The sequence below is a fragment of the Cervus elaphus genome, chromosome 21 (assembly GCF_910594005.1).
Source record: "Cervus elaphus chromosome 21, mCerEla1.1, whole genome shotgun sequence".
Classification (NCBI taxonomy): domain Eukaryota; kingdom Metazoa; phylum Chordata; class Mammalia; order Artiodactyla; family Cervidae; genus Cervus; species Cervus elaphus.
In genome coordinates, this window is record NC_057835.1 from 65,068,924 (window position 1) to 65,085,831 (window position 16,908).

General features: G+C 44.1%; 1 protein-coding gene across 1 annotated transcript in view; it reads left to right on the forward strand.

Moving 5' to 3' along the window:
* Positions 1–16,908, forward strand: part of SNX31 (sorting nexin 31) — an 81,326-nt gene that overhangs the window by 15,220 nt on the left and 49,198 nt on the right. Inside the window, exon 4 of the mRNA XM_043879304.1 lies at positions 4,126–4,190. Within this exon, the coding sequence (XP_043735239.1) occupies positions 4,126–4,190 (65 nt within the window). The remainder of the gene's footprint in view (positions 1–4,125; positions 4,191–16,908) is intronic.

A 16,908-nucleotide genomic window follows, 5' to 3' on the forward strand; every position in this document is an offset into this window, starting at 1 on the left:
CAAAGTAATGTCTCTGCTTTCTAATATGCTGCCTAGGTTTCTCATAGCTTTTCTTCCAAGGAGCAAGCATCTTTTAATTTCATGGCTGCAGTCACAATCTGCAGTGATTTTGGAGCCCAAGAAAATAAAGTCTGTCACTGTTTTCATTGTTTCCCCATCTATTTGCCTTGAAGTGATGGGACTGTATGCCTTGATCTTAGGTTTTTGAATGTTGAGTTTTAAGACAGCTTTTTCACTCTCCTCTTTCACCTCCATCAAGAGGCTCTTTAGTTCCTCTTCGCTTTCTGCCATAAGGGTGATGTCATCTGAATATCTGAGGTTACTGATATTTCTCCCAGAAATCTTGATTTTAGTTTGTGCTTCATTCAGCCTGGCATTTCACATGATGTACTCTGAATACAAGTTAAACAAGTTAAACAGGCAGGGTACCAATATACAGCCTTGATGTACTCCTTTCCCAATTTGGAACCAGTCTGTTGCTCCATGTCCGGTTCTTACTATTGCTTCTTGACCTGCATACAAGTTTCTCTGAAGGCAGGTAAGGTGGTCTGGTATTCCCATCTCTTTAAGAATTTTCTACAGTTTGTTATGATACGCTAAAGTCAAAGGCTTTAGCGTAGTCAATGAAGCAGAAGTAGATGTTTTCCTGGAACTCTCTTGCTTTTTCTATGATCCAATGGATGTTGACAATTTGATCTTTGATTCCTCTGCCTTTTCTAAATCCAGCTGTACATCTGGAAGTTCTTGATTCACATGCTGTTGAAACCTCGCTCGGAGACTTTTGAGCATTACTTTGCAAGCGTGTAAGATAAATGCAATTGTGTGGTAGTTTGAACGTTCTTTGGGATTGCCTTTCTTTGGGATTGGAATGAAAATTGACCTTTTCCAGTCCTGTGGCCACTGCTGAGTTTTCCAAATGTGCTGGCATATTGAGTGCAGCACTTTCACAGCATCATCTTTCAGGATTTGAAATAGCTCAACTGGAATTCCATCACCTCCACTAGCTTTGTTCATAGTGATGCTTCCTAAGGCCCACTTGACTTCGCATTCCAGGATGTCTGGCTCTAGGTGAGTGATCACACCATAGTGGTTGTCTGGGTGATGATCTTTTTTTGTATAGTTCTTCTGTGTATTCTTGCCACCACTTCTTATTATCTTCTGCTTCTGTTAGGTCCATACCATTTTTGTCCTTTATTGTGCCCATCTTTGCATGAAATGTTCCCTTGGTATCTCTAATTTTCTTGAAGAGATCTGTATTCTTTCCCCTTTTATTGTTTTCCTCTATTTCTTTGCATTGATCGCTGAGGAAGGCTTTCTTATCTCTCCTTGCTATTCTTTAGAACTCTGCATTCAGATGGGTATATCTTTCCTGTTCTCTTTTGCCTTTCACGTCTCTCCTTTTCTCAGACAAACTGAGAAGGCCTATCTGTAAGGCATCCTCAGACAACCATTTTGCCTTTTTGTATTTCTTTTTCTTGGAGGTAGTTTTGATCACAGCCTCCTGTACCTGTTATGAACCTCTGTCCATAGTTCTTCAGGCACTCTGTCTATCAGATCTAATCCCTTGAATCTATTTCTCACTTCTACTGTATAATTGTAAGGGATTTGATTTAGGTCACACCTGAATGGTCTAGTGGTTTTCCCTACTTTCTTCAATTTAAGTCTGAATTTGGCAATAAGGAGTTCATGATCTGAGCCACAGTCAGCTACCGGTCTTGTTTTTGCTGACTGTATAGAGCTTCTCCATCTTTGGCCAAAAAGAATATAATCAATCTGACTTCAGTATTGACCATCTGGTGATGTCCATGTGCAGAGTCTTCTCTTGTGTTGTTGGAAGAAGGTGTTTGCTATGACCAGTGTGTTCTCTTGGCAAAACTCTTTTAGCCTTTGCTCTGCTTCATTTTGAACTCCAAGGCCAAACTTGCCTGTTACTCCAGGTATCTCTTGACATTTGCATTCCAGTCCCCTATGATAAAAAGGACATCTTGTTTCCGTGTTAGCTCTAGGTAGTAGTGTAGGTCTTCATAGAACCATTCAACTTCAGTTTCTTTGACATTACTGATTGGGGCATAGATTTGAATTACTTAGAATTGAATGGTTTGCCTTGGAAACAAACAGAGATCATTCTCTTGTTATTGAGATTGCCCCCAGGTACTGCCTTTCAGACTCTTTAGTTGACTATGAGGACTACTCTGTTTCTTCTCAGGGATTCGTGCTCCCAGTAGTAGATATAATGGTCATCTGAAGCAATTATAGATTTACCTCATTATTTTTCAGAGTTGCGCATATTTTTTTTAAAACATAGCCAATAGAAATTTTAGAAGTCATCTATTTTCCATTCATCTTTTGTAATGGAGAATGTACCCCTTTTTAGACATATTAAATAAATTTTTTCAAGTTCAAAATGTAGTACCTTTTGAAATTTCATTCTTTCTTGGTTTGCTTTCTCAGATCTTCATGAAATACTCCTTTAACAACTGGCCTTTTCATAAATAATTACTGTGCTTAAGGGGTCACTTCTCTAGACCTGGCCTTTATCCATAATCAGGATGCCCCGTGCATCCCCTTGGAAGGTAGAGGAAGGAGATGCTACAGTGCAGTGTAGCACTGTGACTGTGAGCACAGGCTCTGCTCAGACCTAGAGCCAAGCCCCCGGTTTGCACCTCACTGGCTGTGTGACCTGGGGAAAGAGACTTACCTTCTCTGAGCTTCAGTGTCTTTATCTGTAAAATGGAAATGCTCTTTACTTCAGCATTTGTTGTGAAGATTAAGTGAGCTAAAACATGCAAAATGCTTTGCATAGTACTCGGTACTTAATGGTTGTACAGTAAATACTAATTTATTGAACACGTCTTCAACAGTGTTCCCCATCCCAAGGATCCATGGTACTGATTGTCATGATTAACTTGCATACATGCCACATATAGGCTTCCCAGGTGACGCTAGTGGTAAAGGACCTGCCTGCCAATGCAGGAGACATATGCCATGTGGGTTCGATCCCTGGGTCAGAAAGATCCTCTGGAGAAGGGATTGACAACCTACTCCAGTATTCTTGCCTGGAGACTCCCATGAACAGTGGAGCCTGGTAGGCTACAGTTGATAGGGTCACACAGAGTCAAACATGACTGAAGTGACTTAGCACACATGCCACATATATTCCAGAAAGTAAGACAAGAGCTCCGCCCCCCCCCCCCAACCCCGTGCTGAAATTACCTCTTTAAAAGAGAGGGGGAAAAGTTTTTGCTCTTACAGAGACTCTCTGTATTAGTTATTTTATTTTGAAAAATCTGGCATCATTTGGGAAGCACAACCCGAAATGACCTCAGTCAGTGCTAGTTTGGAATGCTGGTAGAAATGATTTGACAAGATCAGTAAAAGAGCAACGAAAAGAAAGACATTTAATATAGATTTAGAAGGTGGATAAGTTCAGCTCAAGTGCAGAGTGTGGGAGAGGACTCGTGGGGAGGAAGATAAGAACTGAGAAAACTGTAGGGAAGCCCCTCACGTGTGACTGTGGGGCCCTCAGGGGGCAGTCCCGGCCCCATGTACTCTGGCCACAGCTCTGGGTGTTGGTATCTGGAGCTTTACATCTAAGGGAGTAAATGTCTTATAAGTACAGAAGAACAAAAACTTTAAATCTCTGGTAGCCTTATTATTGCTTTTTTTCTTTTTTTTGGATAACCTCTTGAGAGCTCCCATTGTGAAAAGAAGTCCTCTCCATCCTTGTTTCTTGGCTGATTTAAAATTTTCAAATGACCAAGCATCTCACTAAAGTGGGAGTCTAGATCCACAGTTTTAGATCTTATTGTTTCTTCGTATTAACTTCATCATCTTTCTAATAGGGCAGCAAGATGGCTATTGAGTGATGGATGTGCATGAATGAAAAAGGACTCCTGGAAAGAGTCACCTGGGATTGGTGTGATGGGTTCATGTTGTCAGTCCAGGCTGCCTGGAGGAGAAGGGCTTTGTAGGTTTTCATGGATTTGAGAAGTCAAAGGCTCCGTTGCCTTTAAGGAGGCAGCGGTGCACTGTCAAGGCCTGGAGGGCTCCCTGGAGGACAGAGCAGTTTAACAGAACAGTCAACCCAGCCCCGTGCTAACCTGGCTTGCTATCCCTGTTTTTCAGTAACCGTGGACCCAAACATGTTGAGAAGTGATGTCTTCGTTGATTTTTTAAAACTGGTGCAGCTGGTAAGCTTACTTTTCTTGACTAAGGTCATGATTTCACTACAGAACATGTCTCCATGGGTGTGTTTCTGACCATCAGCCCTATGGAGCCTGGATTCAGATAAAAACATTCATTTGGAGGACACAGGAAGATGGTTCCTATTAATATTTTCTTCGTTTGGAGGCTTAGATTCTGGATGGAACATTAAGTGCATCACTTGGCCTTTTGCCCATTTTAATTAAGTTGATACCTTTTATCTATTGCATAAGCACTGACATCTCAAAACTAGCCATGGAAAAGAGAACACATTATTATTAAGGGCTCCCATGACAACTCTGGGACCCTGCTTCTGTAACTGGGACTTCCAAGTTTGCTACAGTGGAGACCTTAGGATGGCAGTAATAGCCATGCTAGATTATATTTGTGTATTCTGTGCTTAGAACTTTACTGTAAATGAATTATGGAGAAAATTCAATCTCCACAGAAGGGCAGACAGCAACTCCCTTTCCTTTGTTGGTCTAAAGAACCATTGGCCACTTGCCCCCAGAGGCTGGAGCTTGGCCAAATACATTTGTTTAGCTCAGGATCCATTCGGGTGGTACACTGGGAACATCTTTATGCCTCCTTGTACATTCTTGACTGAATGGAAGAGCTTTGAAAGGACTGAAGTTGTCCAATGATATGATATTACTGAACTGGTTCCTTGGTTCAGGGAGGAGTGATACCTTGATCAGACTTGTAAAAAACGGGAGCAAAGTGCATTGATAAACTTACTGGTCCACCCAGCTGAGAAATGCCGCTGGAGCCTCCCATTGTATGACTGCCCATATTTTCATGTATACTTGTTAGGGGTGTGTGTGTGTGTGTGCGCGCGTGTGCACGCATGCGTGTATATGCACATACATGTGTATTTTCCTTTTATTTGAAAAGTTTGTTGTTGCGGTGGTGATGGTGGTAACATTCAAACAGCCCAAAATGGTACAAGATAAAAGTAACCTCAAAGTGGTGGAGAACCTGCCTGCCAGTGCAGGAGACGCAAGAGACTTGGGTCCAATCCCTGGGTTGGGAAGATCCCCTGGAGGAGGAAATGGCAACGCACTCCTGGAAAATTCCATGGACAGAGGAGCCTGGTGGACTACAGTCCAGGGGTCGCAAAGAGTTGGATGCGACTGAACACACACCCATGCACCCTCACTCCCACCATAGATCTCCAGGCTCCCTCCTCAGAGACACTTGCTTACAGTTTAACACGTATCCCCTCTACGCATTTTTGTGCAGATACAAGCCTTCACACATATGCATATCCTTTTCTGTCTCATGAATAAGCACTTACTCTACCCACTTTCTGAACCTTGTTTTTCAAAATTTGCATCTTGCAAATCACTCTGTGTGAATGCACAGAGGTACAATCAGCCTTGGTTCTGTCATCTTTGCGTGCACTGTGGTTTTTGTTTTCAGTGCTTCCTAAAAGTCATTCACAGGGTGGCAGAGTTTCGGAGCTTTGTTTTGGGTGCCCTTGTTTTGAGTGTTTTACTGCTCTTAGTATTTTTTTATCTCTATAACTGCGCGGAAGCCTTTTGCCCCACTTTGCAGCGTCTCTTTTTTTGCTGCATTTTGCAGCATCTCTTCTTTCTTCTTGTGATGGAGTTTTCACTTTTGCAGTGGCTTTATTTTTCTCTTCTGTTGCTTCCGTGAATTTGGCTAGCTTCCTTATATGCTTTTGTTTGCTTATCTCCTTGTTGAGGTCTTTATTTGTTCTTTGAGGTCTGAGTTCAGAGAAGTCTTGTTTTGGTTAACACAGCCATCATGTTCATTTCCTTAGTTTCATCATTTTGCCTTTTTTTCTTTTTAATTGAGATCTTTCCAGACCAGGGAGCAAACCCGTGTCTCCTGCATTGGAGTCTTTACCACTGAGCCACCAGGGAAGCTCAGTGGCATCATTTTGGGGGCATATATTTTTCACCCACATTTGGTCACATTTCTTTCCTCCTTTCCTGAGGGATTTTTGCCTCTGGCTCTTCCCAAGAGACCCTCAATTTTGAAAGAGTTTATGTTCCCGGAGCCAGTTGTTTGTTGACCCACAATGCTGGGAGTTGCCAGAGCTGAGTTGGTGGAACCCGTCTGCTGGATTTTGCCTCTCATTTCTGAACGCTTTCTCACTAACACTGTGCCCCAGGGTGGAGTGGTGTGTCTGCCGTGAAGCCCAAACCACACAGTTCCTCTTCTCAAGATCATGTCTTCCACCCTCTGCTGACGAATCGGCCCCAGGACGGACTTAGTAGTTGGGAGTGCAGGTTGGGAGTGAGATGTTCAAGATTCATAGTTTGGTGGCTGCCCTACTTTCAGCTTGCGTGGCTTGAGGCCATTTACCTGGTCTCTTTGTATCTCGGTCTCCCTGTCTCTAGAATGAGTGGAGTAGCTCTTCTCTTGGGGTTGTTGGGAGGATGAAGTGAGCCGGTGCTCCTAAGGCGCATAAATGTCGCCTGGCCAATGTTGACACCTATGAGGTCCTCCTGCCATTACCAACACCAATCCTTTTGCCTCTTCCCCACCTGCTGAGAGATTGCTTTGGGCAAAGACGGCATGCCTGCGCATCTCTCCCCAGACATCTGGTGGCATCAGATGGGCCCAGACCTGTGCTCCCAGACCCCCTGGTGCCTCCTGATGAACTGTGTTAAGACAGCGTCAACGTGGCTTGAGTCCTGCCCGCTTCCCCTTTGTCCCTCTGCTTCCGTCCTCCCCGCACGGGTCCAGTGTTCACCAGACTTGGCAGCTCCTCTGCAAACCCAGCATTTCAGGCCTGGGACCATTTTAAACTTCTTCAAAGAGGATTTCCCTTCCACTTGTTTTCTGTTTGCCTCCGAAACAAAATGAGGACAATTCCTGAAGATGTTTATAAAAGAAGTTACAGTATGATTTTGAAAAGGATACTGAGTTTAAGTCAGGAAGGTGGTTCTTTGTTCCTCAGGCCCCTGCCCTGCCTGCCGTCCTTTGCTGTTTAGTCCCTAGGTCACATCTGACTCGATCACATCCGACTCTTTGTGAACCTATGGTCTGTAGCCTGCCAGGCTCCTCTGTCCGTGGGATTCTCCAGGCAAGAATACTAGAGTGGGTTGCCATGCCCTCCTCCAGGGGGGTCTTCCCAACTCAGGGATCAAACTCACGTCTCTTAAGTCTCCTGCATTGGCAGGCAGGTTCTTGACCGCTAGCGCCACCTGGGAAGCCCCGTGACTGTTTATAGTGGAACAAATATGTGTTCAGTGGTTGCTGGGACTTGATAATGCTCTAGCGGAGAGGGAGGCAGGAAATCATACCCAGTCCAATTGTGCAGTTTCCAGTCTTGTTGTGGAGACAGAAACGTCACCGTGTAAGACCATAGATGTAATGAGCCCAGTGACACAGGAGTGAGACCGGGATACAGGGCTACACGCTATGGTACAGGCCTCAGTGCTCTTATACAGGACCGAGTGCTGTGATACAGGGTCAGGATCCAGGAGAGGACTAGGGATATGTCGAGATCTCCATCCTCCCAGCCTTGATGAAGCATCTGTGGGCCCACCCACCTCCAGCGGCTCTGTGCCCACTTTCCCTGGGTGCAATACAAACAGTATTATTTTCTCTGTGTGGCTTGGTGAGAAGAGGGATGGGAGGCACTGCCACAGAGTGAATGAGTATCCGAGGGACATGACAGAGGGCACCTTGGTTAATGACCTGAAGAAGGACCTCTAAGTTAGCGTCGGGTGATTTCTGGGGTAAGCAGGAAGGTAAGATTATACTTTAGCTTCTTCTTCCCATTCAGGGAAAAACTAGCAAATCATGTTAATAACCGGTGGCCTGGGAGACTCAGGACTGATATTGGTAAAAGGGAAGCAGTAGCCACTTATTACTGGGGGTGAGCAGCTCATCCCCTGACCACCTTCTAGGGCCTGAGTTATTGCTCAGCAGTGAACAGATGTGGTCGGTGCAGGGGAGACTTGACCAGCCGAGCCTGCGGTGAGATGGCTGATGGAGGACTGGTGAGTGCCGGGAGGACTGGGATGAGCATAGGGGATGTGTGGTTCTGCCAGACCATCAGAGGAGCCCAGGGAGCAAGGGTTGGGAAGTTTCCCCACCTCAATATTACACAGACATCCCCCCCTGCCAAATATTTTCACAGCCTTTAATGAGTCCTTGGCCTGCCGTTTCCCAGGTTATTACCCAATAGTCACACACTCGCAGGCCTGGCTCTCCAGGACTCAGCAGGTACATGCACACCTTCCTGTCTCTGGACAAGGACACAGCGTGTTAGAAATGTGAATGCGTGTGACTGTGTAGAAGCCTTCTGAGGAGCCTCCACCAAGGGCGAGCTGCAGTCATCAGAGGGGGCAGCCTCTGCAGGATATTCGATCTGGGCTGGACCGGACGCTTTCTGTGCAGTATCTCATTCACCCTGGTGACCTGTTGAGGGCGGTGCTGTTAGTATCTCTTTTTCAGTTAAGTAATTTGTCTTAAGGATACACATCTTAGTAAGTGGAAGTCTGGGGAGCCTGGATCCGCTGATGTCATGAAGTATTTCTAGAGCGGTGGCAGCCCCCTTCTAGCCCCATCCCTCACCAGGTCCCCCTTGTTTTGTGTCCAGACCCCTCCTGCCCACCCAGTTACCCTGCTCCCTGCCTTTGGCCTGCGATTGCCTCTGAGATGAAGGGGTTTTTGAAAGGCAAAACCAGTCTTTAGAGTAAGGCCTGTAAGTTCCTGGTTCTTAATCTATATAGTGTGAACAGCATGTTTGAGAAGAAAGAGACTAAGAAGGTATTTGTTGTGGCTATTGTGTACTTGGGGAGTTAAGGGCAATGTATATATTTGGGGAGCTTTGCCCACCACGGGTCTAGGGGCTCTGGGAAGTGACTCTCTCCCCATTTCCTCTTAAGAATGTTTCCTGTTTCCCTTGTAGTGCAATGATTAGGACTGATTAGTAAGTGTGATGAAAATTTAGAGGTTGGCACATCCAAATATGAATTTTCTGGATAATAAAGATTAGAAAAAAAAAAAAAAAGAATAAAGATCAGGGTTAAGTGCTATGGCTACCAGACATTCTTCGGCCTCAGAGGAGAATATCTATAAAGCCCACTGATGGGGCTTCTTTGAAATATTAAACAATTTCTCAGGGTATTAAATTTGATTTGAAAATGTGTTAAAATTAAAGCATTTTAAATGTTTTAAAATGTGTTAAGGCAGCCCATGTGTGTTCAGTCACTAAGGTGTGTCCAACTCTTTGTGATCCCATGGACTGTAGCCTGCCAGGCTTCTCTCACCATGGGATTTCCCAGGCAAGAATATTGGAGTGGGTTGCTATTCTCTTCTCCAAGGCAGCCCATGGTAACAGAGGATTTATAGGTTTCTTAAAGATAAATGCATTTGGTTTACTAGTGTGAATTGTATGTTTTAATTCCTGGTCCCCCCTAAATCAAAATGACAGCTTAGTTAAGTTTGGTATTTGTACCATCTGAACCCACCATGTTGGCTTTTTTCCTCTAATTGCATTATTATGGCTTTTATATTTTATAAATTATATATATATATGTATATAAGTAAAATCCAAATATCACAAATAGAGTCAAATTCCTCCTCGATCACAACTCCCAACATACAATGTTTCATCTGTTGTGCATTTGCCTTTATCTCATTAAAATTTTTCAATGCTATCATTTCTCCTGTTCACCATATTGTTCTAAATTTTTTCATTTTTTTAAACCAAACAAAATGTGCTGATAATTTTAAAAGTAAAATAGTATTAAAAAATATTATATTTTAACCATCTCCTGCTTTCCAGAGGCAATGGCTTTCAAATCATTTAGCTTTTTCTTCAGATATTTAAATATCTGGAGATTAATAATATCCATCTCTTTCTCCTGTTCTTCAGTTTGTAGATATTATCCATTGACTCCCTGGATGAGGGAGGAGGGGATTCGCTGGTGGCTCAGACAGTAAAGGATCTGCCCACAATGAGGGAGACCTGGGTTCAATCCCTGGCTCAGGAACATCCCCTGGAGAAGGACATGACAACCCACACCAGTATTCTTGCCTGGAGAATCCCACGGACAGAGGAGCCTGGCAAGCCACAGTCCATAGGGTCGTAAAGAGTTGGACACAACTGAGCAACTTTTACACACACACGCACACACATGAGGGATGTGGATTCAGCTTTCTTGTATCACCTTCTTTCATTCCTTTCTTCTCCCCAGTTTTATCTCACCATTAAAAACATTAAGTCCTTAGTATTTTGATCTTTATAACAGGTAAATATTTCTTACTACTGAACAAATAATGTTTATGATTATGATTACCTTTACTTTCATGAACAACTTTTGTTTTCCTTGGAGTTAAAAATGACATCGTTGAAAAGGAAAAAAAAAGATGCTTAGTTGTTTTTAAACATATGATTGGAGGTTTGCAACTTTGAGCCCCACCCGCTGGCCTCCGGTTTTGGGAGAGGGGTTGGGGACTGAGCTAATCGTTGGTCATGCCTACATGCTGAAACCTCCATAGAAATCCCTGACCTGTGGGGTTCAGAGAGCTTCTGTGTGGGCGAACATGTAGAGGTAGGAACATGTAGAGAAGCCTCATCGCTTCTGTTTAGCTCTTCCTGAGTTTTATCCTTGGTAATAAACGGGGTTATAGTAAGAAAAGAGCTTTCCTGAGTTCTGTGAGCTATTCTAGGAAATCATCAAACTCCAGTAAGGGGTCATGGGACTCCCGGACTTATAGAGAGTTGATATGGGAGGCCTGGACTTGCAGTTGGCTTCTGAAGTGGGAGAGGGGCTGTCCTGTGGGACTGGGTCCTTAATCTGTGTGGTCTGTGCTAACTCCAGGTAATTAGTGTCAGCAGTGTTGATGTGAGTGGAGTAGAGAAAAACAGTGCTTTTCCTTTTAGTTTTCCATGAACAGTGTAAGGGCATTAGAGAATTTTAAGCCAGAGGAGTACATTTTCGGCTTTGCAGGAAAAGCAGCATTCTCTGGCTGCTGTATAGAGTGGCTTGCAAGGGGGACAAGAATGGAAGCAAGGTAACCAGTGAGGAGGCCGTCACAGGGCTCAAGGAGGGGAGGACGTTTCAGGTGGGACTCAAGGGCAGGTGGTGAAGACGAAAAGAAGCAGATGGATTGAAGAGATTGTCTAAGATGTGAATATATAGGACTCGGCACTTGATTGGATATGAGTGTGGAAAACATCTCCCTGAATCTTTTCTGGGCCCCTTTATTTCTTACCTGTTGCCACTAAGTCAAATCAAAGGTATGTGATGACCTCCTCATTCCTATGCTAACAAGAATGAACCAAGAAAGCTGCCACGTGAATGTTTGCAGTGGGTGCCCTCCCAGAGCTGCTATCCTTACTTTAGAGCTGAAGGGATGCAGAGCGCAGAGGGGAGTCGCCTGTCCAGATTTCCACAGGGTCCCGCGCAGTGAGGGCTGAACTAGGCTTGGAACCAGGCAGTCTGCTCTGTGGATCACGCATTTCTTAACCCCACAGTCTAGCCCAGTCCCTTGGTACCGCGTGTGTGAATGACCGCCACCCACTTCTCCCAAGTCTCCCACATCCTTCAGTCTCTCCTCTAGTTCATTTTCACTTACAACGCCAGCCACATCTTTCCCTAACTCCATTTCCACCCTTCCAGAACCACCGTGACCCACTTTTGGCTTTTTAATAAAACCCTCAAGTATCTGATTTTAGGGCTTTCTATGATCTGACCCACTCTACCAATGCAATCTACTTCCTCACTTTTCTTTTGCAGAAGACTTTAATATGGGCATGCATCTGTATCATTTTAACTGTTTTCATAACTTAGATATCTCATTGGTCTGCAGTATATTTTGAGTCGAGAGTTGCACTGAAGTAACAAATTAATGGTAGGTTTTCCCTTAAATCATATCAAAAGGCAATGGCATCATTCCGTTCATTTTGAGAGGGTTTTTCCTCTGAGGTAAGAGATGTTTGTGAGTCTAGGCCAAATACCTTTAAGAACCCAAGACCTAAGCAGAGGTGTGTACCTGGAAAGGGACTATTTGCAGCAGTTGCTCTGGAGAAGCCCCTGACCCTTGACTACTCAGCTAAATATGGGGTCTTGGGAGCCCTACCGTTATCAGTTATCATAACTGCAGGGGAACTTGGGAAGTCAGTCAGAATTCCCCTGGGAAGTTAGAAGTGAAGACAGTATGGCTGAGGTTGTATGCGGGGAGCTCAGAGCGTGTGCTGGGGAGGAGGGAATCCAGTAGCCCTGACCGGCTGAGGAAGGGCTTGGAGTGATTCTCAAAGGTTCCCGGGAGGTGGGTTGTCCCAGCGCTGGACACTTAAAGGGAAAACCTGGCAGATGGTTGGGTCAGCATTTGCTGATGTGGAGGCCAGTGTCAACAGAGGGAAGCCACAGGACTGTTTGATTGATAAGTGTGCAAATTCACTCAGGCAGATGGACCCTTGTTGTACGTGAAGGGGAAGCATAACATGGTGCCTTATGCTGGTATTATGGTGGTAACATGATGGTCATATCATTTATCCAAGTGAAGTGAAGTGAAGTGAAACTTGCTCAGTCGTGTCCGACTCTTTGTGACTGCATGGACTATACCGCCCATGGAATACTCCAGGCCAGAATACTGAAGTGGGTAGCCTTTCCCTTCTCCAGTGGATCTTCCTGACCCAGGAATCAAACCAGGGTCTCCTGTATTATAGGCAGATTCTTCACCAGCTGAGCTACCAGGGAAGCCCAATTTATCCAAGCTTAGACACTAAAAAAAAAAAAAAAAAAAAATCTTATGATGATCTTTTATTTTTCAATTTTTACTTATTGCGTATTTTTGGCTGCACTGCATCTTCATTGCTGTACATGGGCTTTCTCTAGTTGGGACGAGTGGGGGCTACTCTCTAGTTGCAATGTGTGGGCTTCTCATCACAGTGGTTTCTCTTGTTGCAGAGCATGGGATCTAGGTACGCGGGCTTCAATAGTTGAGGCTCTCTGGCTCTAGAGCACAGGCTCAGTGGTTGTGCTGCAATGGGCTTGCCGTGTGGCATGTGGAATCTTCCCAGACTGGGGTTCGAATCCATGTCCCCTGCACTCGCAGGCGGATTCTTAACCACTGGACCACCAGGGAAATCCCCTTAGACACTTAGAAAGGAGCGCTATAATTGTTATACCTATATTTGTCTGCTGGGGGTGCTGTAACCGGTAGTTTAAAGAACTGAAATTCCAAAAACTATGAGAAATAAATTTCTTCTTTGTGCACATGTGCAGAGAGCAAGCTCTCTGGTGTCTCTTCTTATAGGGACATTAATCCCATCATGAGGACAGGACCTCACTTAACCCTAGTCACTTCCTAAAGGCCCCATCTATAACACCATCACACTAGAGGTTAGGGCTCCGACATATGAATGGGGGTGTGGGGCACTGGGGACACAAACATGCACTCCAGAGCAATGCAGGAGCAACCTTCCTGGGCCAGCCAGGAGAGAAGTCCTCCCCATTTGAGTTCAGGCCCTGGATCATGCAGAGCTGACCTTGAGTCCTGCCTCTGCTACCAACTGGCAGTATGTCCTAGCGGGGAGTCACTTAACCTTTGCAAACTTTTACTTCATCTGAAAAAGGGGGCTTTAAAATTTTTTTATTTTATTGCAGTATAGTTGATTTACAGTGTTGTATTAATTTCTGTTGCATAGCAAAGTTCCTATCTTTGCATGAAATGTTCCCTTGGTATCTCTAATTTTCTTGAAGAGATCTCTAGTCTTTCCCATTCTAATTTTTTCCTCTATTTCTTTGCATTGATCACTGAGGAAGGCTTTCTTATCTCTCCTTGCTATTCTTTGGAACTCTGCATTCAAATGGGTATATCTTTCCTTTTCTCCTTTGCCTTTGGCTTCTCTTCTTTTCTCAGCTATTTGTAAGGCCTTCTCAGACAACCATTTTGCTTTTTTGCATTTCTTTTTATTGGAGAGAGTCTTGATCACTGCCTCCTGTTCAATGTCATGAACCTCCATCCATAGTTCTTCAGGCACTCTGTCTATCAGATCTAATCCCTTGAATCAATTTGTCATTTCCACTGTATAATTGTAAGGGATCTGATTTAGGTCATACCTGAATGGTCTAGTGGTTTTCCCTACTTTCTTCAGTTTAAGTCTGAATTTGGCAATAAGGAGTTCATGATCTGAGCCACAGTCAGCTCCCAGTCTTGTTTTTGCTGACTGAATAGAGCTTCTCCATCTTTGGCTAAAAAGAATATAGTCAATCTGATTTCAGTATTGACCATCTGGTAATGTCCACGTGTAGAGTCATCTCTTGTATTGTTGGAAGAGGGTGTTTGCTATGACCAGTGCATTCTCTTGGCAAAACTCTGTTAGCCTTTGCTCTGCTTCATTCCACACTCCAAGGCCAAACTTGCCTGTTACTCCAGGTATCTCTTGACTTCCTACTTTTGCATTCCAGTCCCCTATGATGAAAAGGACATCTTTGGGGGGTGTTAGTTCTAGAAGGTCATGTAGGTCTTCATAGACCTTCATTCAACTTCAGCTTCTTCTGCGTTACTGGTTGGGGCATAGACTTGGATTACTGTGATATTGAATGGTTTGCCTTGGAAATGAACAGAGATCATTCTGTTGTTTTTGAGGCTGCATCCAAGTACTGTATTTCGGACTCTTGTTGACTATGAGGGCTACTCCATTTCTTCTAAGGGATTCTTGCCCACAGTAGTAGATACAATGGTCATCTGAATTAAATTCACCCATTGCAGTCCATTTTAGTTCACGGATTCCTAAAATGTTGATGTTCACTCTTGCCATCTCCTGTTTGACCACTTCTAATTTACCTTGATTCATGGACCTAACATTCCAGGTTCCTATGCAATATTGCTTTTATAGCATCAGACTTTACTTCCATCACCAGTCACATCCACACCTGGGTGCTGTTTTCTCTTGGGCTCCATCTCTTCATTCTTTCTGGAATTATTTCTCCACTGATCTCCAGGAGCATATTGGGCACCTACCAACCTGGGGAGTTCATCTTTCAGTGTCATATTTTTTGTCTTTTCATACTGTTCATGGGGTTCTCAAGGCAAAAAAGGGGAACATTTCATGCAAAGATGGACCCAGTAAAGGACAGAAATGGTATGGACCTAACAGAAGCAGAAGATATTAAGAAGAGGTGGCAAGAATACACAAAAGAACTATCTTCATGAAAAAAGTTCTTCATGACCCAGATAACCACTATGGTGTGATCACTCACCTAGAGCCTCACCTAGAATGCGAAATCAAGTGGGCCTTAGGAAGCATCAGTACGAACAAAGCTAGTGGAAGTATTGGAATTCCAGTTGAGCTATTTCAAATTCTAAAAGATGATGCTGTGAAAGTGCTGCACTCAATATGCCAGCACATTTGGAAAACTCAGCAGTGGCCACAGGACTGGGAAAGGTCAGTTTTCATTCCAATCCCAAAGAAAGGCAATGCCAAAAACTGTTCAAACTACCACACAAATTGCACTCGTCTCACATGCTAGTAAAGCAATGCTCAAAATTCTCCAAGCCAGGATTCAACAGCATGTGAACGTTGAACTTCCAGATGTTCAAGCTGGATTTAGAAAAGCCAGAGGAACCAGAGATCAAATTGCCAACATCTGTTGGATCATAAAAAAAGCAAGAGAATTCAAGAAAAACATCTACTTCTGCTTTATTGACTATGCCAAAGCCTTTGACTCTGTGGATCTCAACAAACTGTGGAAAATTCTTAAAGAGATGGGAATACCAGACCACCTGACCTGCCTCTTGAGAAATCTGTATGCAGCTCAAGAAGCAACATTTAGAACCAGACATGGAACAACAGACTGGTTCCAAATTGGGAAAGGAGTCCATCAAGGCTGTGCATTGTCATTCTGCTTATTTAACTTATATGCAGAGTACATCACATCATGCGAAATGCTGGGCTGGATGAAGTACAAGCTGGAATCAAGATTGCCAAGAGAAATATCAATAACCTCAGATATGCAGATGACACCACCCTTTGGCTAAAAGCAAAGAGGGACTACAGAGCCTCTTGATGAAAGTGAAAAAGAGTGAAAAAGCTGGCTTAAAACCCAACATTCAGAAAACTAAGATCAAGGCATCTGGTCCCATCAATTCATGGCAAATAGGTGGGGAAACAATGGAAACAGTGATGGACTTTTTTCTCTTAGTCTTCAAAATCACTGCAGATGGTGACTGCAGCCATGAAAAAAAAAGATGCTTGCTCCTTGGAAGAAAAGTTATGACCAACCTAGACAGCGTATTAAAAAGCAGAGACATTACTTTGCCAACAAAGGTCCTTCTAGTCAAAGCTATGGTTTTTCCAGTGGTCATGTATGGATATGAGAGTTGGACTATAAAGAAAGCTGAGCACCAAAGAATTGATGCTTTTGAACTGTGGTGTTGGAAAAGACTCTTGAGAGTCTCTTGGACTGCAAGGAGATCCAGCCGAGTCCATCCTAAGGGAAATCAGTCCTGAAGATTCATCGGAAGAACTGATGCTGAAGCTGAAACTCCAATACTTTGGCCACCTGATGTGAAGAACTGACTCAGTGGAAAAGACCCTGATGCTGGGAGGGATTGGGGGCAGGAGGAGAAGGGGACGACAGAGGATGAGATGGTTAGATGGCATTACTGACTCGATGGATATGAGTTAGAGCAAGCTCTGGGAGTTGGTGATGGACAGGGCAGCCTGGCGTGCTGCAGTCCATGGGGTCACAAAGAGTTGGACAT